The 24444-nt window shown below is 49.9% G+C and overlaps 1 protein-coding gene across 42 annotated transcripts in view; it reads right to left on the reverse strand.

Moving 5' to 3' along the window:
* The window catches only part of PLEKHA6 (pleckstrin homology domain containing A6), a 157081-nt gene that overhangs the window by 128795 nt on the left and 3842 nt on the right, over positions 1-24444 (reverse strand). For 38 of the 42 annotated variants that reach the window (XM_065540317.1, XM_074033857.1, XM_074033821.1 and 35 more), the window contains exon 1: positions 10146-10383. Coding sequence is in view for 4 of the 42 variants with exons in the window: in XM_005540534.4 (XP_005540591.2) it covers positions 17969-18026; positions 21660-21736 (135 nt within the window). In the remaining 38 variants the exon portion in view is untranslated. Of the gene's footprint in view, positions 1-10145; positions 10384-17968; positions 18027-21659; positions 21737-24444 lie in introns of those variants that run through there. The other 4 variants (XM_005540534.4, XM_015448621.3, XM_015448620.3 and 1 more) reach the window with 1 other exon arrangement.

A 24444-nucleotide genomic window follows, 5' to 3' on the forward strand; every position in this document is an offset into this window, starting at 1 on the left:
TCTCAGTGTTTCTCAAACTGAAAGAAGTGACTCATCTGTCAGTGTGAAAGCAAGTTGAAGGGTGAAGACAATCTTTAAAAATAAATATGTATAGGCCAGACAAGACTGCAATATGACGTGCGCCACTTACAGTAAGGGTAACACACATGTGCTCCTGGAATGTATTTCTACTGGTTGCAGTCAAAAATTTTGATGTCTTCCTTTTAAAACATTCTGACCAGGCACAGTGCTTCACGTCTGTAACCCCAGCACTTTGGGAAACTGAGGCAGATGGATCACTTGAGCCCAGAAGTTCAAGACCAGCCTGGACAACATGGCAAAATGGTCTCTACCAAAATATACAAAAATCATCTGGGTACAGTGGTGAGCACCTGTAGTCCCAGCTCCTTGGGAGTCTGAGGTGGGAGGATGGCTTGAGCCAGGGAGGTCGAGGCTGCAATGAGCTATGATCTCACCAGGACACTCCAGCATGGGTGACAGAGTGAGACCTTGTCTCAAAAAAAAAAAAAAAAAAAAAAAAAAAAAACCTTTCTTGTTCTTGCAGACGTTTCCACCTGTGTAACTTGCTATCTGCCCTCAGCAGAGTGAGCTAGTAAACTCCTTGAGGTAAGAGCCATGTGTCTAATTTCTCAAGAATTCTAGCCATCCCACCACCATCCCCTCTGCAAGGCTGGGCTCAGAGCAGGGTTGGCCTCTGGTGCAAGCTGTTCACAGGCTGGAAAGCAGCCACCGAATCAAAAATCACTATGGAAGGAGACGAAGGAAACCCACTGCTGACAGTGCCAGGCACAGCCCCCAAACATGGGCCCTGGAGGTCCAAGTCCCCTCCATTTTACAGATGAGGAAACCAAAGCTCAAAGAGGTAAAGTTGTCTGGCATATGGGGGGCGGGGGAAGGACCAGGACTGACGTCTTGGTTTGGATGGCCCCTGGTTTTATCACTGCCAGGGTTAGCTCCTGAGCCGCCTTGTCAAATCCCCTAAACGTCCCATGAGGGCCAAGATGACTCACACTGCAAAACATACACACAAAGGATCGGAAACAGCATAACATTCTTTCCTACCTGCCTTTTTCTGGCTTTCCCAGTCCCATGAGGGAGAGAGGAGAGGGTTGTGCTGGGGGCATCTGGGATCTGTCTTCCTCCTTGTCCAGCCCTTGTCCTTCTCTGCCTCTTTTGAGGCTGACTTCCCCCAGCTCACCACCCTCCTCTCCGAACGCCAGCTAACCGGTTACCCGGGCAACCCAGCTGGGAGGCCGCCAGTTACCACGGCAACCCAGCATGGCCGCCAGGCTGCCTTGCTTAGGAAGGTCAGGGGACCAGCCGGGCTACCGAGCAGCTGGGATGCTGCTGGCAGGACTGGCCCAGGCAGGGGGAGTGGGGTGTGGGGGGAAGGTGGCCTACGTGCCTGAGATAACTAAGTTCCTGCTGTCAGGGGCCACCTTTCCTTTTGACATGTTTCCCATGAAGCAGGCTCCCCCAACTTGGGCATGAACCACAAGCCGTCCTCCCCAGTTGCATCACCCAAGCCGAACCTGACCCCTCCCACCTTCTCTACAGAGTTCCAGTCGTCTCACCTCCAGGAAGGCTTCTCAGACTGAGCAGCAGCCAGCTGTCACAGCCTAACCCCAGGCCCTCTCACCCTCCGCCCTTCCTGAGCATATCTGGGAGTCCACACACATGCAACACGCGTGTGTCAGCATGCAGATGTGGTCTCTCTGTGAAATATGCTGGTAAAAATCATAAGGAAGGGCTAATATTTTCTTGTACTTACTATGTGCCTAGCATGTTGTAGGTGACTTGTGTGAAGTTTCTCAATTGAGCCATACAACAAGCATATTATCCTCACTTCGCAGATAGAGCCTGAGACTTACAGAAGGTGAGGGACTTACTCAAGTCTGAATGGATACTAACCGGCAAAGAGAGGGTGAGGCTGTGTAGGGACCAGAATTCCTTCAGCTCCTGCCCTCCCCAAGCTCCCCCCACCAACCAATCCCCGTCCTGGTTTCAAGGTGACATTTTGAACTTTTATTAAGTTTCACCATGCCTGACATGGTGAAAACTCATCTCTGCTAAAAATACAAAAATTAGCAGGCGTGGTGGTGCACATCTGTAATTCCAGCTACTCAGGAGGCTGAGGCAGGAGAATCGCTTGAACCTGGGAGGCGGAGTTTGCAGTGAGCCGAGATCTCGCTACTGCACTCCAGCCTGGGTGACAGAGCGAGACTCCATCTCAAAAAAAAAAAAAAAAAAAAAATTATTTAGGCCAGGTGTGGTGGCTCACACCTGTAATCCCAGCACTTCCAAGGCCAAGGCAGGCAGATCACTTGAGGCCGGGAGTTCGAGACCAGCCTGGCCAACATGGTGAAACCCCATCTCTACTAAAAATACAAAAATTAGCCTGGCATGGTGGCACATGCCTTGTAATCCCAGCTACTCAGGAGGCTGAGGCAGGAGAATTGCTTGAACCCAGGAGACAGAGCTTGCAGTGAGCCAAGATTGTACCACTGCACTCTAGCCTGGGCCATAGAGCAAGAAAGAAAGAAAGGGAAAAAAGGACTATCCAATGCCAGACATTTTCTTCATATTATTTTATTTCATTTCATCCTCACCTCTGAGAAGACTTCAGTCTCCTAACAGGATAGCTTAGGAAACAGAGACCCAGAGAACTAAAGTAATTTTCCCAAGCTGAGACCCGGCTTAAGGTTCCTGCCTTGGGGAACCCCCTAAGAGAGTCTATCCTTTTCTTTTTTGGCCTCCAACATGTGTAGCATATGTCTCTATCATATACAGCATGGTCGTTTGTTCACTCATCTGCTCCCTTACAAGACTGTGAGTTTAAAAATTTATTTCTGACCAGGCACAGTGGCTCACGCCTGTAGTCCCAATACTTTGGGAGGCCGAGGCAGGAGGATCACTTGAGCCCAGGAGTTTAAGACCAGCCTGGGCAACAAAGTGAGACTCAGTCTGTATGAAAAATAAAATAATTAGCCAGGTGTGGTGGTGCACGCCTGTGGTCCCAGCTACTCAGGAGGCTGAGGTGGGAGGACTGCATGAGCCTAGGAGGTCGAGACTACAGTGAACTATGATTGTGCCACTGCATTCCAGCCTGGGGAACAGAGTGAGACCCCATCTCAAAAATAAATAAATCAAAATAAAAATTCATTTTTGCAACCTAGTACCTGCCTGGTACATAAAGAGCATGCAGTAAGTATGTACCCAAAGAAAATGGTAGGGCCAGGCTCCCAAGTTCTACTCACCACTTAATTCCATGCTGTCTCTACCACATCACCCTGTCTCATTCACTCAGCCAGTCAAAAAGCAGTTACCAACCATTTTGTGCCTGGCTTTGTGTGAAACATCACAGATACAAATAAGACAAATCAGGCCATCTCTTGCCTTGAAGAAGTACAGAGGAGTGAGACGCAAGACTGAGGAGAACAGGGAATAAATTCCCCACCACTGCCCCATCCAAGGCTTTCTCATGAGCATTTCTCTGTGCCCGCTCCTTGGGCCTAACCCTCCCATCCAAAGCTTCATATATCCAACCAACATTTGTTGAGCACCTACTATGTGCTAAATACTGCCCTCTAATCACTCATAGTTGGGGGGAGAGTTGGCAGGATTAGATGACAATGGAGTCAGGAATTACTGGACAGTAGAGAAGTGATTGAGAAGGTCAGAGTCCAAGAAGCAGTGGCCAGGACCACCGGGAGCATATGGAGAACTTTAAAGAGGTTTCACATTTGATGTGATCGTGGACTTTCAGGTCACATTGCTTCATATTCACACCTACTTCCTACACTAACTCATTTGATTCTTGGTGATGAGGGCAGGGCGGGAATTATTATTCCCATTTTAGAGATGAGGATACTGAGGCTCAGAAGGGGAAGAGCATTGGGTTAGGAGGAGGAAACCTGGGTTCTAGACTTCACTTGTCATTCGAACAGTTCTCAGCACTACACCTCTATCACCACACTCCCACCCGCACTACCCCACCAAAGCAGGTTTTTCTTCCCTGCTCCCATCCCCTTCAATTCCCCAGTGAGACAGCCCCGGTTTCAAGTGACGTTAGCAGGATTACTGGATAGCCTGGATCCAGTCCCTGGATAGCCCATTGCTGCTCATGTGATCCCAGGAACCAAGCAAAACCAGAACAATGACTGTACCACCTGAGGCTAGGTAGAATTTAAGAGGCTAATTGCAAGCATTTGGCTAATTAAAAGCAAATTGGAACCTGCAATTATAGATGCCTGTTCTTCTCAAGTCATGATGAGCCAGACTGGGTGGACGCGATGATGTCAGAGCTAAGGAGGGACCTCACCTCCTCCTTAAGGAGGGCCCTAGGCCGTCTCGCTGCAGAAGTGGAGCTCCAACTAACCGGAGGAAGTCATAGCTGAAACCAGTGTGGACCAGCTACCCTGAAGCCTCAGCACTGATGCATGTTTATCACATCAGCACTGGCACCTCCAGCTCTATTTCCTGAATTCACGCATTAAGGATCAATCCTCCACAGAGACTAAGTGGGTGACCTAGGAGGACTTGACAGTATCCCTGAATACCAGCTAAACACATTTCCCACCAATCCACCTCAGCACCTGTCTGGTCTTTGAGTTAAAGCCTTGCCTTCTGAAACATGATGTTCAGTAACCGACATTTGTGTGATTATTCTCAGTTTACAAAGCACTTCCATGTATATTACTCACCTAGGTATCAGCTAGGTAGGTGGTAGTGATACAAACTCCAGTTCTCAGGCTAAGAAATGAAAGCTCAGAAGGATTAAGTAACTTCTGCAAATCATATGGCTACTACTTGGGCCAGGATTTGAACCCATGTCTTCAAATTCCAGATGAGCCTTCTCTCCACGACCACAGCAGGAGCTAACACATGGATCATAATTAGTTTATCAGATCAGCTTGTGCTACTTTTGAAAGTGCAAAGAGGTCTCATGGGAATGAGAAATGCTGGGTAGATTTGACAAGGAAGAAATCCAAGACAGGATGTGCACATGGCCATGCAGGGGCGTGGACGGGGCTGCAGGAGTACCAGCTCCAGTGGAGTATCCTATAAGCCAGGAGACACTAGAGGGCCAACTCCCTTCATCCATGCACCTACCAGAGGAAGCCCCCAGCAAGTGTGCCATTCCAGGAGATTCTCCTGGAGGAAGTGGCTACCCTGGGCATGTGTGTGGCCACCTCACCACATTCTGTGCCAGTGAGGCCACAGTTCATGTGGGGGCCCCAGGAAAGCTCAAGAAAGAACTTGAGGGTCTTTGGAGGAACAGGGGCACTTAGCCTTGAACAAGGAGACCTGGGAGGGCTTGGAGGGAGACAGATGATGATATCTATCTTCAGATATCTGTTTCTCATGCAAATCAACAAGGTAATAATAACAAACACATTTGTCACTTATTCTGCTCAGCAGGATTCTATGTGCTTTGCATATGTAACCTCATTTATCTTCACAAGAAGCATTATCTTCATTTTACAAATGGAGAAACTGAGACACAAAGCGGTAAAGTCACTGTTAGTATCATATTACTGGTAAATGGTAGATTCCAGATTCAACCTGAGTTTGATCCCATAACTATGTTTAGTTTGTTTGTTTGTTTGTTTTGAGACAGAGTCTTGCTCTGCCACCCAGGCTGAAGTACAGTGGCACGATCTCAGCTCACTGCAACCTCTGCTCCCAGGTTCAATTGATTCTCTTGCCTCAGCCTCCCAAGTAGGTGGGATTACAGGAACCCACCACCACACCTAGCTAATTTTTGTATTTTTAGTAGAGACAGCGTTTCACCATGTTGACCAAGCTGGTCTCAAACTCCTGGCTTCAAGTGATCCACCCCCTTCAGCCTCCCAAAGTGCTGGGATTACAGGCGTGAGCCACTGTGCCCGGCCAACTGTGATCTTAATGACTCTGTACACACTGCCTTTTAAGAAAAGCCAAAGACTCAAACACATAAATATGTTTATTATATGAACATATTATATATTGCATTGCTATTAATACGGACAATGTCACATTTGATAAGTCTCTTTTTAAAAATTGTATGTCTCGCTCCCAATCAAACAAATGGATTGAAACAATACATGAAAATCATGAAAAAGATTGTAATACTCAATGCTGATGCTCATGGCACAAATATCCATTCTCAGACACAGCTGCTGGGAATGTAAATTAGTGCTTTTGAACAAGGAATTTGGCAAAATATTTTAATAATGTAGCAATTTCACTTCTAGAAATGCAACCTAAGGGAAAAAATTATTGATAAGTGTGAAGATTCAGATATTTATATGTTCATTGTAGCCTTGTTTATAAAAGTAGAAAATTGGAAATACCTAATTTAACATAGGGGTTAAATCAGCAAATAAATTGAAAAGGCATATGATGAATATGAGGCAGCCACTTTAAAATGATGTTGTAAAGGCCAGAGGTGGTGTGGTTCACGCCTGTAATCCCAGCACTTTGGGAGGCAGATGTGGGTGGATCACTTGAGCCCAGGAGTTCCAGACCAGCCTGGCCAACATGGAGAAACCCTGTCTCTACCAAAAATACATAAAATTAGCCAGGTATGGTGACATGCACCTGTAGACCCAGCCACTTGGGAGGCTGAGGTAGGAGGACTGCTTGAGCCCAGGAGGTTGAGACTGCAGTGAGCAGAGACTGCACCACAGCACTCTAGCCTGGACAACAGAACAAGGCCCTGTCTCTAATAATAATAATAATAACAATAATAACGCTGTAAAATAATATTTAATAATATGAAAAAATGCTTTCCATTTAACTGACAATAATACACATCTGGGCCAAGATTTTAATGATATGTCTATACGTATTGTGATGATAAATCTAGACATATATTCATGCATGAATTCATAAAAGTACAAATATACCAAAATTAAAATTATATATCAAATCTATGGGTAATTCTTAACTTTTCTTTAGGTTTTCCTACATTTCTAAATGACAATGTATTACTTTTATACTCACAGAATAATAATTCTTTTAATGTATACCCTTCATCATATTAATTCTTTTTTTTTTTTTTTTTTTTTTTGAGACGGAGTCTCGCTCTGTCGCCCAGGCTGGAGTGCAGTGGCGCAATCTCGGCTCACTGCAAGCTCCGCCTCCCGGGTTCACGCCATTCTCCTGCCTCAGCCTCCCGAGTAGCTGGGACTACAGGCGCCCGCCCCTGCGCCCGGCTAATTTTTTCTATTTTTAGTAGAGACGGGGTTTCACCATGGTCTCCATCTCCTGACCTTGTGATCCGCCCACCTCGGCCTCCCAAAGTGCTGGGATTACAGGCGTGAGCCACCACGCCCGGCCTCATCATATTAATTCTATGCCTTGGAATTTATCCTAAGTCACCCAAAGCACAGAAAGAGCCTTACGAACAAAAATGTTCCTCCTGTGCTATCTGTAAAAGGAAAATAAGGTAACAACTTAAATGTCCAGTACAGAAATGATCATGTAAAACATAGGACATCCACACACTGACTATTATATACTATTTTAATCAAAAGAAAACTATTTTTATCACCATGTAAAAGAGAGAGGTGACTTGTTCTGCACAGCTTCAAAGAATCAGAACCAGAGGGTGGAACTTAGAAGTCAGCAGATTTTGATTCAACATAGAAGAATGTTCCAACCACAGAGGAAGCTGCCTTGTGAAGTAATGAGCTCCCTGTCGCTGAAATTATCCAAGTGAGGCTGCTGCTTCTGTCAGGGAGGCTGAGGAAGGCTCATCTGGATGTGGAGGGAGTCTGGACTAGAGAGTCTCTGAGGGGCGTCTGAAGGCTGAGGGTGCTGAGCAGGAGCCCCCTGAACGGAGAGATGGCCGAGAGAAGGCTTCTCGGCCCACCCTCAACTTCTGTTCCTGCTGCTCCCACTTACTCTAAATGTCTCCCAAAATACAGTCGTTTCTTCCTCTCTGAATGTGCTTTCAGCGGTTGGAGACTGACCTGCTAAAGTCCCCTCATTAAGCCCCGGCTTCCAGAGCCCCTTCGCCTCACCCCAGAGCTCAGGGGAGTGCAAATCCTGCAGCTCTCTTGTGAGGCCCAGCTCCAACCTTCCTCTGGGGGGGCCCATGCGTGCGCCAAGACCAGTGCCAATGACCTCAGCAAATTCACAACAGGCTGTGAGGAAGACGATGAGGCAATTGGCTCGGAGAACAGAACTGCAGCCTGTTCAGCCCCAGTTGACACCATGCTCCCATCTGCTGTTGCGGCTTCTTCACTCTGGCCTAGGCCAGTCCCCTGGACCAAGAGAGCTCACTCTGTGAGCCCAAGCCTGCAGGCTGGGCCTGGGCAAAGTGGGGGCTTTGATGTCAGCCCAGGAGCCAAGGTGGCTGCCTCCCTCACTGACTGGGGGATCAGTAATTATTTCATTTACAAGCAGGAATAATCCAACTCAATAATCCAGGCAGACACATTCAAAGTAATTATCTGTGTAATGCGTCCTGCACCATCACCTTCCTAGGAAGGAGGAAAAGAAGCCTAGCCCAGCAAAAAAAAAAAAGGGGGGGACCCCCATTGTCTGCAGCCTGTGTGCAGCAGCCCGCCAGGATTAATTACACACCAGTGCTAACACATTTATCACCTTGCCACTGATTGGAAAACCAAGGACTTTTAATAATTCATATCTGTGGCTCAGCACTCTGCGCCCTTGTGTGGAGACACAGAAACCCGCTTGTTTCCATAAGGAAAGCCCAGTGGCAGTGCCAGGCCGGGAGCCCTCCGCCCCTGCTGCCACCCCAACCTGGAGACAGGCCCGAGCCTAGCCGCTCCCACCTCCCCTCCACCCACCAGCAGGGTCTGCTCCTGTCCTGCTGAAGCTAAAATGCAGCTGCTCGGGGGTGAAAGCTGGCGACTGAACTGTCCTAGCCACAGGAGCCCTCCCCAGTTTCATACTCTTCCAGGGTGGCCTGGAAGACAGGATTTGGGAGATTTGTAGGGCAGGTGCCCACAGTGCCCCCGCACCTGCCCAGACAGTGGGCTCAGGCAGATACCTGCCAGCGCGGACCCTGCCCCACCATGCAGGAGACCCTCAGCAGAGTGCACCACTCAAGTGATCAGATTGGGGGTAAAGAGTCTACAGGGCTTTGGGAAGAGCCTCCAATCCCTGAAGTCTGCAACCTCCTCTGACACCAGCTCTGAGCTCCAGCCTCCTCCCTACCAACTTCCACCCTCCTGCAGCTCTCCCTCCCCACTCCTGTGCCCCGGGGATGGCTCTCCCTCTATCCCGGTTCTCCATCTCTGCTCTCCCAGGCTCCACAGCCCCTTTCCCTGCCCTGGCTGGCATGTTGTCTCAAAGAGCATTTCCCAGGAGCCTCTTCTCCCTTCTTCTCCCTTCTTCTCCTCCGCCCCCACCACTTTCCTGTCTCGCCCCACTTCCCTCCCCTTCCACTGTAGCCCTCCTTACCCTTCTCTGGCCAGTTCCCCAACTGTCCTCCTTTCCCCAGACTCCTCACACAATACCTCGAGGCTCTTAGCTGGCTGCAGCCCGGTACCATCATTATAAACGTCATCCCCTCATTCCCTGCCCCCCTCCACCACATACCAGGCTCCAGCTCCTTCAGGAGCTCCTCACTAAATCTGAGACCCCCAGAGCTCAGATGCCTCCTAGAAATTGGAATCCAAGAGCCTCTGTCATCCTTTGACCCAACCTCTGACCCATAAGAATGATACACAACCTGACCCCTCCCCACCCTGAGGAAGGTGAGCCCCTGGGGCTGACCTGAGCCTGACCCTGGACCCCCTCCATCTCTCCTTCCTGTTGGCAGGATTAAAGGGAGGGTGGGCTGGCGTCTCTGTGCTAGCCTGCTTGGGGAACCCTGCTGGACCCTAGGAAGCTGCCAGCCCCAACGCTGCCCTCATCCAGGAGATGCAATTCAAATGTAATCAATTTAAACAGCATCAGCCCTGACAGGGACTCTGGAGGTGGGGGTGGGGGCACAGGGAGGGTTATAATTAGCATTCTCAGCATCCATGATCCCCAAGTAAGGCTGCCAAGGATGAGGGATGGGGAAGCCAGTGCACCGCAGTGCAAGCAGCCCAGGCTCACGCGGCAGACAGGCAGCTGCCAGCCCTGACCAGAGCCCAGCCTTCCTCCTCCCACCTCATCTATGTGATGCATGAAAACAGACTCACCGGCTTCTGAGGTGTGATCCCCGCGCTGGAAAGCTCTACCTCTGCGAGCCCCAAGGCACCCCTCCCCCCAGCTCAGGCCAGCTGGGGTCCTCCTCCCCCACCCCTGGGGCCCCCTTCTGCAGCGCGGGGCTCCGGATCTAATCTGATCTAATCAGTCATCTCTCCGGCTGGCAGGTCCCTGGCGCAGGGAGAGGATGCTGTTGTGGTGACTGCAGGATCCAGCATCTTTCCCAGGCACAGGCAGCTGTGGGCATGCTCCATCGGCTCCCCCGGGGATTTCAGGGCCACGTGACTCTCCCTCCCCAAGCTGTCACTTAGGATCAGGAGTAAATAGTCCCCGAAAAGGTTTAACTCCATCCACACCAGTGACAAGCTGCTAACCAGCCACGCAGCCTGCCTGCCAGGGAGAGGATGGGGTGGCTCAGCGCAGCCTCCTGGGCCTTCCACCACCAGGACAAGGCTGCCCCCCAAAGGGGAGCAGGGCCACCGTCTGGGTGAGCTGCATTTTTAGAGTCCCCCACAAGAGACTGCAGGGAACCAGAAACTGCCCAGGGGCTTGGAATCATGTGTGGGACCTCACCCAGCCAGCCTGGTGATCACCTTTCAGCTCTGGGGTATGTCTCCAGGTGTCAGGAGGGCTTGGCTGGGGCCCTGGGGCCTCCCCATCCCCCGCCCCCACCTCAATACAGAGAATTTAGAGAAATAACATTTGGCGAGGGTTGGGGGCCACTATGAGATGCCAGGATCTTCTCCTAGCCCTCAGCCCAAATTGGTCTCTGATAACCCTGAACAAGGATGCTAGCCAAGCTATGGGGTTCCCGGGTTCTGTATTATTCAGAGTCAGAGGCAGAAGGACTTCAGACGATAGGGTTATAGCCCTGTTTCTGCTTAGACAAAGATTGCTATCTGCCTCAGTTTCCCTCGATCCACATCTCTCTCGGTTTCCCTCTATCCACAGATTCTCTGTGACAATGGGCAAGTGTAATAAAAAACACTGATTTCATAAACAGGATCAGAAAGATGGAAAAAAAAAACAAAAGATTCCCACCTAAACCCCAGGCAGGCTCACTGGTCTCAGTCCCACCTGCCCCTTAAACCTGGAAACTGGGGACTGAACCAGATGAGCTTCTGGGGTCACTTCTGAATAGAGAAATCTGTCAAGAAGCAGGAGCTAGAGAAAGTGCATCTGCAAGGCCCCACTCACGTGATAATTGCATTTTTTATTTATTATTAGAACAACTTGATTAAAAACTTAAGCCTCTCCACTCCAATACAAGTGGGTCTCTCTTAGTGTGATCTAAGCACATATATCATTTTTACCAACTGAAGCCCTTATCCGTAAAGGAATGTGCAAGGGATGGAACAGGAGCACAGACTTCCCTCCCAGGGCCTGGGAGGAAGAAGCCTGGCTGGTTGGTGTGGGGACAGTGGCTCCATACCCCACTCACGCACACCACAGTGTTTGAGGAAGGCAGGGACCTAGAGAGCTACTGAAGGGACTGTCTTTCCCACCCCAGGGCAGGCCAGGCTGGAGCCGGGAATCTGGGGTTAGGGCAGCAGACACAGCTCGGCAGCACTCTTGGGGAGGGGGACCCTTGGTCACCTCCCATTGTTCCCCTGCCCAGCTGAGATGCCAGGCCAGCCCTGCGTTGGCTATAGGAAAGCTGCTCTGCTGAAGGGGCAGACAAGTTGTGGATGAGGGCCCGGTGCCAGGCAGGACCGATCAAGCCCAACTCACCTGCCCTGGCTCTTCAGGACTTGGCAAGGCTGCCAGGTGCAGGCAGGGGGAGAGTCTGCTTTCATTTAGCCAAGATGAGAGGTTCTTGGGGGTCTCTGACCCTGCAGAGCCAATGGAGGAAAGGGGAGTTGGGCCAAGAGATTACAGCATCCCAGAGGGAGGCCAGGGAGGGGGATAGAGACCCCAGCCCCAGACCCCACAATCCTCAGGCAGCTGGAAAAGGCAGGCGACCAACAGATGGGCCTGCTGGGCAGGTTTCCTCTCTGGCAGGCAGAGGGCAAGGGCCACAGACGAGTCCCACGGATCCTTCGAGAAGCCTGAGCCAGACGTGTGAATGTTTCTGGGGGATCTGAGTAGCTTCGGGGGCATGAGAAGCCAAAGGGAGGGTCGGTGTTGGGTGCATGCCTTTATCTGGGGAATTAAGGTGGAAGAGATGTGGTAGCATGAAGATCTTAAAGCTGCAGCAAGAACAGGTGAGGCAGATGCACCAGAGATAATAAATTCCCTTTGCTAAATCTAAGTTCTTGCTCTGCGAGCCCAGAAGAGGAGAAGCAAGCCTCACCTAAACAACTCCGGTGGGGAAGGCATGAGGCGGCGTGAGGCAAGGAGGATTCCACAGAAAGTACCTCTGTGATCCCGTCTCTCCTCTGCTCTACAATCTTTGGCCCCATTGCTCAGAGGATCAAGTCCAAGCTTCCCAGGCACCTTCTATGGTCTCCAAACACACGCGTCCTCCCCACCTTTGTGGTGCCATCCCCACTCCCTACCGTACAGTCTTGGCGACCACTAACTTGACTGGCTCACTGCCCATTCAGTGGAACCGCATCTGCACGGGTCTCTCTTCCTCGCAGAACATGCCAACTGGGTAGGAAAGGGAGCTCCATGGGATGAACTAGCTCACTGCAGCCTCCGCCTCTACCTGGGCTTTAGCAATCCTTCCTCCTCAGCCTCCCAAGTAGCTGGTACTACAGGTGCACACTGCCACATGCAGCTAATTTTTAAATTTGTTTTAGAGACAGAGTCTTGCTAGGTTACCCAGACTGCTCTCCATCTCCCAGGCTCAAGCAGTCCTCCTGCCTCAGCCTAGTGAATAGCTGGGACTACAGGTGTGAGCCACCCCGCCTGGCTAACTATGACCTGTGTGACTTGGAAGCCCAGCTCCATCCCTGAGTAACTCAGTGACTTTTAACAAATGACTTGACTATGGAGCCTGTTTTCCTCACCTGCAGTTGGGCTTCTTTGAAGCCCAGCACATTCACTACCTCTTCTCCTCGGCCGCTTCCTTCTTTACTGTCCTGGGGTGTTATCTGCCTTTCTAAGCCTAGAGCTCGTGGGGTCACTATACCAGACTGCTGCCCCAGGACTCCTGTGTTCTGTCCTGTCTGCCTTCTGGAGACAACAGAACCGCTCTTGGTGGCTCCACCGCCCCTCCCAGGGCCCCTCCTCTTCCGGGGTCTCGCAGTTCGGGTTGGGGTCTGTACTGACGAATCCCAAAGACCCAGCACAGCCTTGGAGGCTCACTGGGGTCTCACCACCCAGCCTGGGGCACACGGGGCAGAGATCTGGGCTTCTGATTTCTGCCTCCCCGCAGCCCCTCAAGGAGCGCCAAGCAGCCCGTAGGCGCGCCAGGGCCGTGGGTGGACTGCCTGCCTGCACATTCTCGCACCTTCCTGGAGGAAGCGTCCGGAACAGAACAAGGAAGACCAACGGCTGGGTGGGGTTCCCTCGGTGGAGGAGCCGCAGGGGCCCAGCTTGGGAACTGGGTTATCAGGGGTGTAACTCTGCAGAAAGCGTCCTGCCACGTCTTCCTCCCTGTCAACCTTGGGGAAAAAGAGAGGCACCCTTGGGGACGGAACTGGCAAGTGTCACGGCTTCAGCCGGAAGGGGGGTGGGGGGGTGAGGGGGAAGGAGACAAGGGGGCGGGGGAAGACTTCCTGTTGGGCAGGAATGGGTGTTACATAGCTAGACCTTTAAGCATCAGAAAGACAGCTACCTGACCCACTATGGCTGGGATGTGGCAGGGGATGGGAAAGGTGGCCCTGTCACCTCCGAGAAGACGCCATCAGCCTGGGGAGACACTCTGTGAGCAAACCCCTGAAAGCCTTGTGGGGCCATCATGTGTGCTCTGGAGCCCTCTTGTGGATCCTTGCGGTAAGTGCATGCAGGCTTGCAGTGCGTTTCTCCCACGTTTTAACCTTTCCCCTGTTCTCTCCTTCTCCCACCGCTCTTCCCAGTAAATGACACCTTTAAAACCACAGGCACACTCAAGAGATGCGTCTGTTGTGGCTACTATGAGAGTCACTTCCTAAATACCCTGAAAGAAAGAGCTTGTTGACACACAATTAACATACTTCTCTGCTCCAGGGCAGATGTCAATATTTGCTCATTGAAATTTCCCTCCCTCATCCACACTAAAAGAAACAAAATAGCTCCTCCAGTTGTCTGGCTTTTATTATTACTTGGAATCCATGTCTGAAATCGTTCGAGTTTCTAACTCATCCACCAACCAAATGTCATAAACCTTTGTGGGAACTGTGAAAATAGGAAAGAACAGCGAGTCAGTCGTTCATTCATTCACTCACTCATTCAGCAGGAACTTACTGAGCACTTCCTTTGTCCAAGCAAGGTGCCAAGGATGCTGGGAAGCAGCCGTGCCATCATGCTAAGATGTGAAATCAAGCACACATGAGGCTGCCTCCCCGCTTGCTTTCTATTAATACAAGCTTTGTAACATTGAGTAACACATACGAAGAGACAGTTTTTCCATTATTTGCTAAAACCGGGATGATAGGACCTCCTCATAAAGGTGCGGTGAGGAGTAAATGAGATAATGTCATAAAGCACTTAGCTCCTAGAGTGGCGGCTGCTGCTATGATGTACAGAATGACCACCGGGTCTGGAAATGTATGTGAACACAGAATTCATGGCTGGTTGATGATTAAACAATATTGCCTGTGTCTCCGGACTTTACGGCCCCCCTGTGTTGCCCCTGCCCTTGATGAGTTTTCAGTCTAGGCTACTGGTTCTCAAAGTGTGGACCCCAGAGCAGCCGCAGCAGCATAACCTGAGAATGTGTTGGAAATGCAAATTCTAGACCCTCTGAATCCAAAACTCTAGGGGTAGGGCCCAGCTCTCTGTGCTCCAACAAACCCTCCAGTGATTGTGATACATGCTCCAGTTGGAGAGTTACTAATCTAGTGGAAAATGACACAAGTATAAGCAAATAACTACAATACACGGACACATCGCTGAAGAAGTGATGTCATGGGCAGGGCTTGAAGGAAGAACAAGTGTTCCCAGGTGGACACAGGCCATGTGAGGAGAGATTGGCACCTACAAAGGCTCAGATGCATGGAAGGGAAGTGGATGTTGAGGGAACCACAAGTGATTTGGTAGGGCTAGAGGAGAGGGCTAAAGAGCCAGCTGGGGAGTGTGGGAGGTGAGGCTGGGAAGGGGGGCGGGAGCGAGACTATGACGGCCCTTATGTGCCCAGATAAGGAATTTAGATTTTATCCTGTAAGTGATAGGAAACATGCAAAGTTTTTAATGGAGAATGATATGACCAAATTTGAATTCTAGAGGAAAGCACTCTTGCAGCATTATGGCCTGGAGGCAGGAAGATCAGTTGGGAAGCTTCTACAATAATAGAAGTGAGAGTCCATGTGGGCCTGAACTCAGGCCATGGCTATAGGGATGATGAGAAGTGGGTGGGTTGAGAGATAATTGGGAAGAGAATTGACAGGACCTGTGGGGGAGGTGTGAGAGAGGGAAAGGTTGAGGATATCTCTGAGGGCTCTGCTTTGGTGGTATTTCTAGAAAAGGTGGAACCGGCGCAGAGAAGCAATGACTTCAAGTCTGGATACATTAAATTGGGGGCGCTCAGAAGAAAGCTCTGGGCTGGTAGCTGAAGCAGAAATCAATTATGCCTCTGTTGTTTATCTCCCAATGTTTTTCATGCATGAATTCATTTCAGGAAATACTGGATTCCTATCATGCACCAGAAAGGTTCTAGGAGGGAGTGAAAAACACAATAGCCAGAATCTGCTCCCAGGACTATGCAGCAGAGGGGGCCAGCAATACATAACCAAACATATACATACACAAACATGTTTCAGGTAGTGCCTGGTGCTGTGAAGAAAAGTAAATGTGGAGGGGTGGGGGAATTCAGGCAGAGCAGTCAGGCATGGCCTCTCTGAGGAGGTGACATTGGGGCTAATCCAGAAGTCGGAACCGTGTGTGTAAATGGGAGGAGAGTGCTCCCAGGCAGGGGGAGCAGCAAGTGCCAAGGCTCTGAGGTAGGAATGGTTTTGACATGATGGAGGGAAGGGAAGATGAGAGCACAGCCGGCCAGTCATGGGACGCAAGGTCAGAGAGGTGGACGGGTACGTTTCTAGGGACTGGTGAGATGCTGCAATACATGTGAAAGTGTTTAATAAATAGTCTCTAGAGCCATGTACAGAAAGGAATATGAAGATGGTATCTGCAAGAGGGAGAAAAGAAGAAACAATTCACAATTCTTACTTGAAGCAAGAAGCATGTGGGTCCAAACTTAGGAAAAGCTCAGCCTATAACTGTCATGTGATATTAGAATAATTTCCAGAACAGATACTTTGAAGGGAAGAAGGAGGAGGAGGAGGAGGAAGAAAAGGAGGAGAAGGAGGAGGAGGAGGAGGAGGAGGAAAAAGAAAAAGAAAAGAAAGAAAAGAAAAATTTGCTTTTGCTTTAAGAATATGGTTAACAGGCCCAGGCATGGTGGCTCACACCTGTAATCCCAGCACTTTGGGAGGCCAAGGTGAATGGATCCCTGGAGACCAGGAGTTCGAGACCAGCCTGGCCAACATGGCAAAACCCCATCTCAATCAAAAATCCAAAAATTAGCTAGGTGTGGTGGCGGGCATCTGTAGTCTCAGCTACTCAGGAGGTAGAAGCACGAGAATCACTTGAACCTGGGAGGTGGAAATTGCAGTGAACTGAGATCACACCACTGCACTCCAGCCTGGGTGACAGAGTGAGACTCTGTCTTAAAAAAAAAAAAAAAAAATGAATAGGTTAGCAGCTAAGCTGATGTAGGTGGTAGATGATGGCAGATCTAAGTGCTGGCAGATCTTGGCGGTGGGGGATGGAAAGGTAACCCCTCCTAGTACACACAGATGAGGATTTCAAAGCAGAGAGGGAGGGAAAGGGGATGAGGCAAAGGTCCTTCCTCCCCTGGCTGGACTGGGGCTCCCTCTGGTGGTGCCATTGCCCCAGGCAGCTGGGCAGAGGCACTTCACCATCCCTACAGAATCTGAGGCCAGACCAGAGGGTGAGGCCCACAGGCCTGGGCACGCTGAGCCTCACCCTTGCGAATGAAACCAGCTCCCAGCCTGTCTGGGAGATGGAGAGACCCAGGCCAAGGCAGAGAGAAGTGAGTTCAACTGCGTAGCTCATGCACCACCCCAGCCCAAAGAGCTGTGTCTTCTGCTTCCAAGGTTAAGTCCAGGGCAACTTCCCAAGGCACACCTTTAGCCACGGCAGGAAATAAGGGCTCCCCAGCTCACAGAGGGGCCTACCCAACTCCTAGAAGGAAAATAGAGCATCTCCACCCACACAAACCTCCCCCAGAATCGCAGGTGCCCCCGTCCACAAGAGCAAGAGTGACCAGAGCTGGCCTTGCCACCACTAGTCTGGTGTCCTCCTTCGTACACCCCATGGACACCTCCCCTTCCCACTGGCTCCACATCCTGCCCCGCGGCTCCATCTCCTGCCTCTGAACCTCTGCCTGTGTGTCTAGAACAGCCTCATTCCTCTACTTTGTTGAGCCATCTCCTTCCACCAGTACAGCCCAGACCAAAACTCCACCCACCCCACCTCAGGAAACTTACCAGGACTGACACTGGTTACTACCCAGGCCAACATAAACAGGCACACTGATACATACGTTCCCATCTCTATCTCAGCTCTCAGGAGCCTCGGCACCTCCTAGCCAGTCACAGACCCAGCAGTGCCTTCAGTGAAAAACCAGACACTTTAACCATCTCTCCTCCTGACAAGGACGAAAGCAGAACCAACAGCGACATCAGAAAGCAAACTGCGTCTTACTCACTTGATGAAATACACAGCTCCTTCCTGGGTGGAATCCACTTCCCAGCCCTTGGGCAAACCTGTGAGGAAGCAAAATCACCAGAATGAGATACCCTGGGATCAACCTCTCTTCTCTTCCTGTCTTCCCACAAACCCCACCTGCACTTAGGAGGGATGGGTGCCTGAACAGTCAGGAAAATCCAAAGATAAGCCAGTCGAGTTGAAACCAACCATTCCATCCTTTTTTGTCCGTGATTTCTAGCAGTGAGATTCCCAGCAAATAGAGACATGGGAGTGGACGGGATGTTCTCCGTCAGTGAGCGGTGAAGTGACCGAATGGATCATTGCCTGGTAGGATGCACTCATTCATTCAACAAATCTTTGCTGAGCATCTACTGTGCACCAGGCTCTGTGCCAGCCCCTGGATACAACAGTGAACACACAGACGGTTCCCCAGAAGTGTCCTCAGGACCATCTAACCAGAAGGGCAGGTCACTTGCCCCAGGAACTCTTCACAGATCATTAACACCCAAGATCCGAGTAAGACTCAAGTTTCCAAATCCCAGGCCAGTGTTATGGCCATCAGGCTCTGCTGCTTCTGGACAGGACACCAAGGACCTAGGAAATCAGCCCCAGGAAAATGAAGAGACTTGCAGTTTTTACAATCTTTAATAGTGTCTCTGAAAAAAAAAATTATCCACGGAAATGCTCAGAGGAGAATCACAGAATCTCAGTGTGAGCAAGGAAGTTGACAGTGGCCAGGAAGCACCCAGGCAGCCCCCACAGGTGGGCACAGCACCTCCATCTCCCAAGATCACTCGTAGGCTCTATATCATCCCACTCGCTCTCCCAAAACAGCCACCCTGGGCAGCATCCCGCCTCCCCAGCAAACAGGATTCCTTTACCCCATGGCTGAGGAGGAGGAGCCTTCTGAGAGACCCAAGAGAGTCCACTGTCAGAGGTGGGGACCGTCAGGGAGCTGGCTGAGAACATTCCTTTTGGGAGTGCGAGCCCCTGGCTGACATATTGGAAAACAGGTGGGGATTCTCTTGATGGACAGTGACTGCCACCTTTCTGGTCAGTCCACACGCCTGCCTTGTGTATGAAGTCTTACAAAGCATAGCGATTCTCTGCTGGTCTGACTGTCTCCTGCCATGTTAGCAGCTGCCTTGAGGCACCAGCTGCTGGGGAGCAGTGCCTGAGTTCTGCAGAGTAGCGGGTCCAGTTTCTAATCATTCATTTTATTCACCTGTATTTATCAAGGGTCTGTATTTCCACAGTTGCTGCTGACGGTGATGGTGCTGTTTCAGCAAAACAGGGCAGCCAGCGAGCCCAGCTCCGGCCAGGACATGGCCCACCTATCACACCAGCTACCACTTAGCGAGTGCTTCCTTCCTCTAAGCTATGCACTTGACCTCTGCTAGTGCATTTAATCTGCATAGCAACATTATACAACAGGTGTCCTCCAAAACATTTTCACCAATGACAGATGAGGAAACGGAGGCCCAGACAGGTTCATCAACTGGCTCAAGGACACACAGGAAGTGTCTGGGCCGGGATGTGAGTGCTGCTGTGCTGCCTCCAAAGCCCACACTCTTTCCTCTGTGCTGCTCCATAAATGCTACTTGTTCCCCTCTGTCTCTGTGGGAGGATGCTGCCATTCAGGAGGGTGTGGGTTGGCATCCTCCCCAAGTAGAGGGATCCCCATTGGGTCAGAATCATAAATAATTCTGGCACTGTGATGTGCCTGGGAAAGAGGCCAGTGTGGATTATGTCCCCTGCCTTTTTCTAGCAACTTCCCTCCACACTGCCCTCTCTGCCTGGGCAACACCAAGAGTGCTTATATTCCCATCCAGGCGGAGTGCCCGCTGAGGCAGCTGCCCTCCCGGCAAGCTCCGGGGGCATCTTAACCCCTTCCCAGCCTTAGACAACCAGTTGGCTGCAGCCAAAAATGAAAGCATTGGCTCACGGACTGGTATTCATCTTCCACTCCAGCTAGGATGATAATGAAGGGAATGGACTCAACCTGTAAACAGCTGAGACACTGAAGGTGACACCACCATCAACCTGGTAGAAGAAAACAGCCCTGGCCTTAGAGTCAGGAGGCCTTGCTGCAAGTTGGAAATAATGATGGTGACAATAACAGCAGCAGCTACCTCCATTTTCGGAACCACCTCTCTGATGTAATGCCTGCTACTACTTTTTTGAGGTTCATAATCCTCTCCCCATTATAAAGATGAAGAAGCTAAGTCCAAGAAGAATTAAACCCCTAGTACAAGACCACACTGAAAGAAATAGAGCCACAATTGAGTTCAGATTTCTCTGCCTCCAAAATGTATGACTTTAACCATGACACCACTTTGCTTATTAGTCAAGTGGCCTTGAGCCAGGTACTTCCTCTCTGCTCTTCAACTTTTCTACCATAAAATGAAGAGTCGAATTCCATGACCCCTGAAGTCTCTCTCTTCCAGCAATGATCCCAGCTCAGAAGCTAAAAAGAAAAGGACTCTGAACAAGTCAAAGGCTTCATCCTGTGTGTCCAGCAGTGCCAGCCATGCCCATGAGTGACGGAGGCCCTGGAACCAGGCGCCTGGGGTTCAGTCCAGTGAAGGGCTGGAAGGCAAGAGGGGGTGAGAGATCTCCCCACATTGTAACTCACACCCCCTCTTACTGGCCTGTGGTGGCGTCATGAGGAGGATGAATGGCTGTTCACTTAAAGTACCCAGGCCTTGTGAGTCTTGATGTCTCTACCTCAACAACTTAGACTGAAATCTTTTTCTTTGGTTGTTTCTTCATTGCTGACCTGTTTGTGTCCCACCTTTCCCACTAGCCCTGAGGGCTACCAGTGATATTTTCTCCATAATCAGCAGCAATGTCAGCCTTGTCCCCTTTCACGTTTCTCCTCAGTGGGAGAAACAGGCGCTCCCACTAGCCACGTGGAGCCATTTACATTTGAATTAATTAGGATTAAAAATCCATCTGGGCACAGTGGCTCACACCTGTAGTCCCAGCACTTTGGGAAGTCGAGGTGGGTGGATCACCTGAGGTCAGGACCAGCCTGGCCAACATGGCAAAACCCCATCTCTACTAAAAATAAAAAAAATTAGCTGGGTGTAGTGGCACACGCCTGTAATCCCAGCTATTTGAGGGACTGAGGCACAAGAATCTCTTGAACCCGGGAGGCAGAGGTTGCAGTGAGCCGAGATCGTACCACTGCACTCCAGCCTGTGCGACAGAGTGAGACTCTGTCTCAAAAAAAAAAAAAAGAAAAATCAAGCCCTCGGTGATGCTTGTATTTCATTTGTTCATTGCCACATGTGGCTCATGGCAATTGTATTGGGCAGAGCAGAAAGAGAACACTTCCATCATGACATAAAGTTCTAGAGCGCAGCACTGGGGGCTGGCTTCTGTCAGTGCAAGAGCCCTTGAGACAGGGGATTTTCTGACTGGGCAGAGGGATGAAAGAAGAGTAAAAACCTCTGTCCTCAAAGGTCTGTCTCAGATACCAAGTTTGGAGGTGGAAGCCTGGAGAGACACTGAGGTGAGCTCCAACCAGCCTGCAGTCTCCCCCAGATGGCAGTCCAAATGCTAAGCTGAGTCCATCCATGGAGAAAGGAAAAAGTCAGAAGCAAAGTTGGGGCACAGAATTCCTGCTGCCACCCCAAGCTATTGCATCCTCCTCGATTGTAAAGGCAGGGACAGAGGATCCTTACCTGGGCAGGAGGTGTGTCCACTCTGGATGGGTGACTTTGTTCCAGGGTGCACCCAGCTGGTTGACTTTTCCTCATCACTACAGAAAGACCAATAAGAAAGTGTCAGCTACAAGAGAGGCTTTTCTGAGTGGGACACTCATCTCCAGATTCACATTAACACCGACTGTTCAATCCCAGACACATGAGAGGGGAGCTTCCACAAGGCTGTTCATTCGTTCACATTCACAGAGTATTATTTACGGAGTACACTCTGAGGGTTTCAAGATGAATAATATCGAATCCCTAACCTCAAAGAATCTACAACCCACTGGGAAATAGATGCATAAAAAGATAGCTGCAATACAATGTGATAGGCACTATAATCCCTATTGTAACTATGCGTAAAAAGTGTGATACCATCACAAAGAAACGAGTGTTACCTGGCATGAAGTTAAGGAAGGGGAAGCATGAAGGCTTCATGACAGAGGCAATGTTAGAGATGATTGCTAAAGGCAGGTGGGAAGAACAAGGAAGGTCCTTAACTGGCAGCTTCTCTAATGGATAAGAAAAGGAGGAGACTGAGTAAACCCATAGTCCTTGTGTGTCAACAATGCTACGTATTTTTCATTCACGACATTCCCTCACACTAGGAATTTTACACATTATGAATCTGAGGTTCAGAGAAGTTAAGAAATTTGGCCAAAGTCACAACCAGTAAGTGATGAAGACAGGATTCAGACCTAGATCTGTCCCTGACAAAACTCTTTCTGATACCTCACACCCAGCAAGGCAGGCTCCCCAGCAACACAGACCCTCTGGGTTGTAGATTCAATGGCAGATGAAGTCATCATCATTTCTCAATCCCCACCGACCAAGTGACACAGACTTTTCCAGAGCCAGATGTGACCCAGCAAGAAGCACCTGACTGTCTTGGCTACTTCAGGTATGTGGAGGAAGGGACTCTCAGATCACCTGGATCACCCAGGCTTTAGGATAGTGTCTTGGAGCCCAGGCCAAGATTCTACTCAATGTCTTTAAGGTATAATGGATGTAGAATAAACTCCACTAAGAAAGACTCCATTAAACTTTTATTAAAGTGAGATATCGACTAAACTCCCTATAAAATTTACAATTTAATAGTTTTGACTTATCTATACACCTGTGAAACTGCCACCAAAATCAAGATAATGAATTCCCAAACTTTCTCTGTGACCCTTTGTAATTCCTTGTTCCCACCTACCACCCCCAGCTCTTTCTATCCTCACCGCTCTCCCCAACAACAACTGATTTGTTTGCTGTTACTGTAGATTAGTTGCATTTTCTAGAGTTTTATATAAATAGAATCATACAGTCATACAATAGAATCATGCAATCATACAATCATACATCTTTGCCTGATTTTTTTTTTTTTGAGACAGTCTCACTCTGCCATCCAGGCTGGAGTGCAGTGGCACAATCATAGAGTCATTTGTAGCCTCAAACTTCGGGGCTCAAGCAATCCTCCCTCCTCAGCCCCCTGAGTAGGTAGGACTACAGGCATGCACCACCATGTCTGGCTTTTTTTTTTTTTTTTTTTGAGATGGAGTATCGCTCAGTCACCCAGGCTGGAGTGTGCAGTGGCACAATCTTGGCCCACTGAAACCTCTGCCTCCTGGGTTCAAACAATCCTCCCACCTCAGCCACCCAAGTAGCTAGAGTTACAGGCATGCACCACCATGCCTGGCAAATTTTTCTTGTATTTTTAGTAGAGACAGGGTTTCATCATGTTGGCCAGGCTGATCTCAAACTCCTGACCTCAAGTGCCTCGGCCTCCCAAAGTGCTGGGATTATAGGTATGAGCCACCACACCTGGCCTCTGGCTATTTTTTTTTCAGAGACAAAGTTTTACTATGTTGCCCAGGTTGGTTGCAAACTCCTGACCTCAAGTGATCCTCTTGCCTTGGCCTCCCAAAGCACTGGGATTACAGTGTGAACCACAGTACCCAGTTGTCTGACGTTCATGCTTTTGTCCATGTTGTGGCATGTGGTCGTTTGATTCCATTTGATTGCTGAATAGTGTTCCATTGTAGGAAACATCACAGTGTGTTCATTCATTCACCTGTTGCTGAACTTACAGGTTGTTTTCAGTTCTGGGCCACTACAAATAAAGCTACTATGAACATTTGTGTACTAGTGTTGGTGTAAACCTATGCTTTTTTTTCTATTGACTCCACTAATTTTCTCTAAAGTTGGACACATGTTACAGGAAGAGATCTCCCAGCTAACCTACCCCTCTGATAAGCAGAGAAAAAAACAAAGTCACTGTTCTAGTGACCTCTGAGCTCGGGCACCATTGAAGAAGACTCTAACATACTGGATCTCTGGTCTTGGCTTTGGTTCTCGGAGGCAGTGGAAGAGGAAGCCAATAAAAAGGAAGGGCTTGGAGAGGAAGTCAGCCAGTGCCCTCACCTCCATCACATCTCTCCTGAGATTTTCCAGCCCCTGACTCTCCCCTCCTTGCACACTGTCAGCCCCCTCAGACTTCCCATCTATCTCTGCCCCACTGGATATCACAGACAACCCTATCACACCCTTGACATTCCACCACAACCCTCAACTTCCTCTTCCCCTAGTCCTTGCACCATCTTGCACCCCTTGCACCCCTTGTCAGCATACCCGTCTGGGACAGTCACAGGCCGTCTCCACTCCAGCACCGGGCTGATGGGGGAACTGGGCCTGGGAGGACTGGGGTCACTGCAAATCCAGTCTCCCAGCTTAGCTGAGCCCTGAGTGCCACCTAGAATCTTCTTCAAGGTCCCCAGTCAGT

This window comes from Macaca fascicularis, chromosome 1, assembly GCF_037993035.2.
Source record: "Macaca fascicularis isolate 582-1 chromosome 1, T2T-MFA8v1.1".
Taxonomy (NCBI): domain Eukaryota; kingdom Metazoa; phylum Chordata; class Mammalia; order Primates; family Cercopithecidae; genus Macaca; species Macaca fascicularis.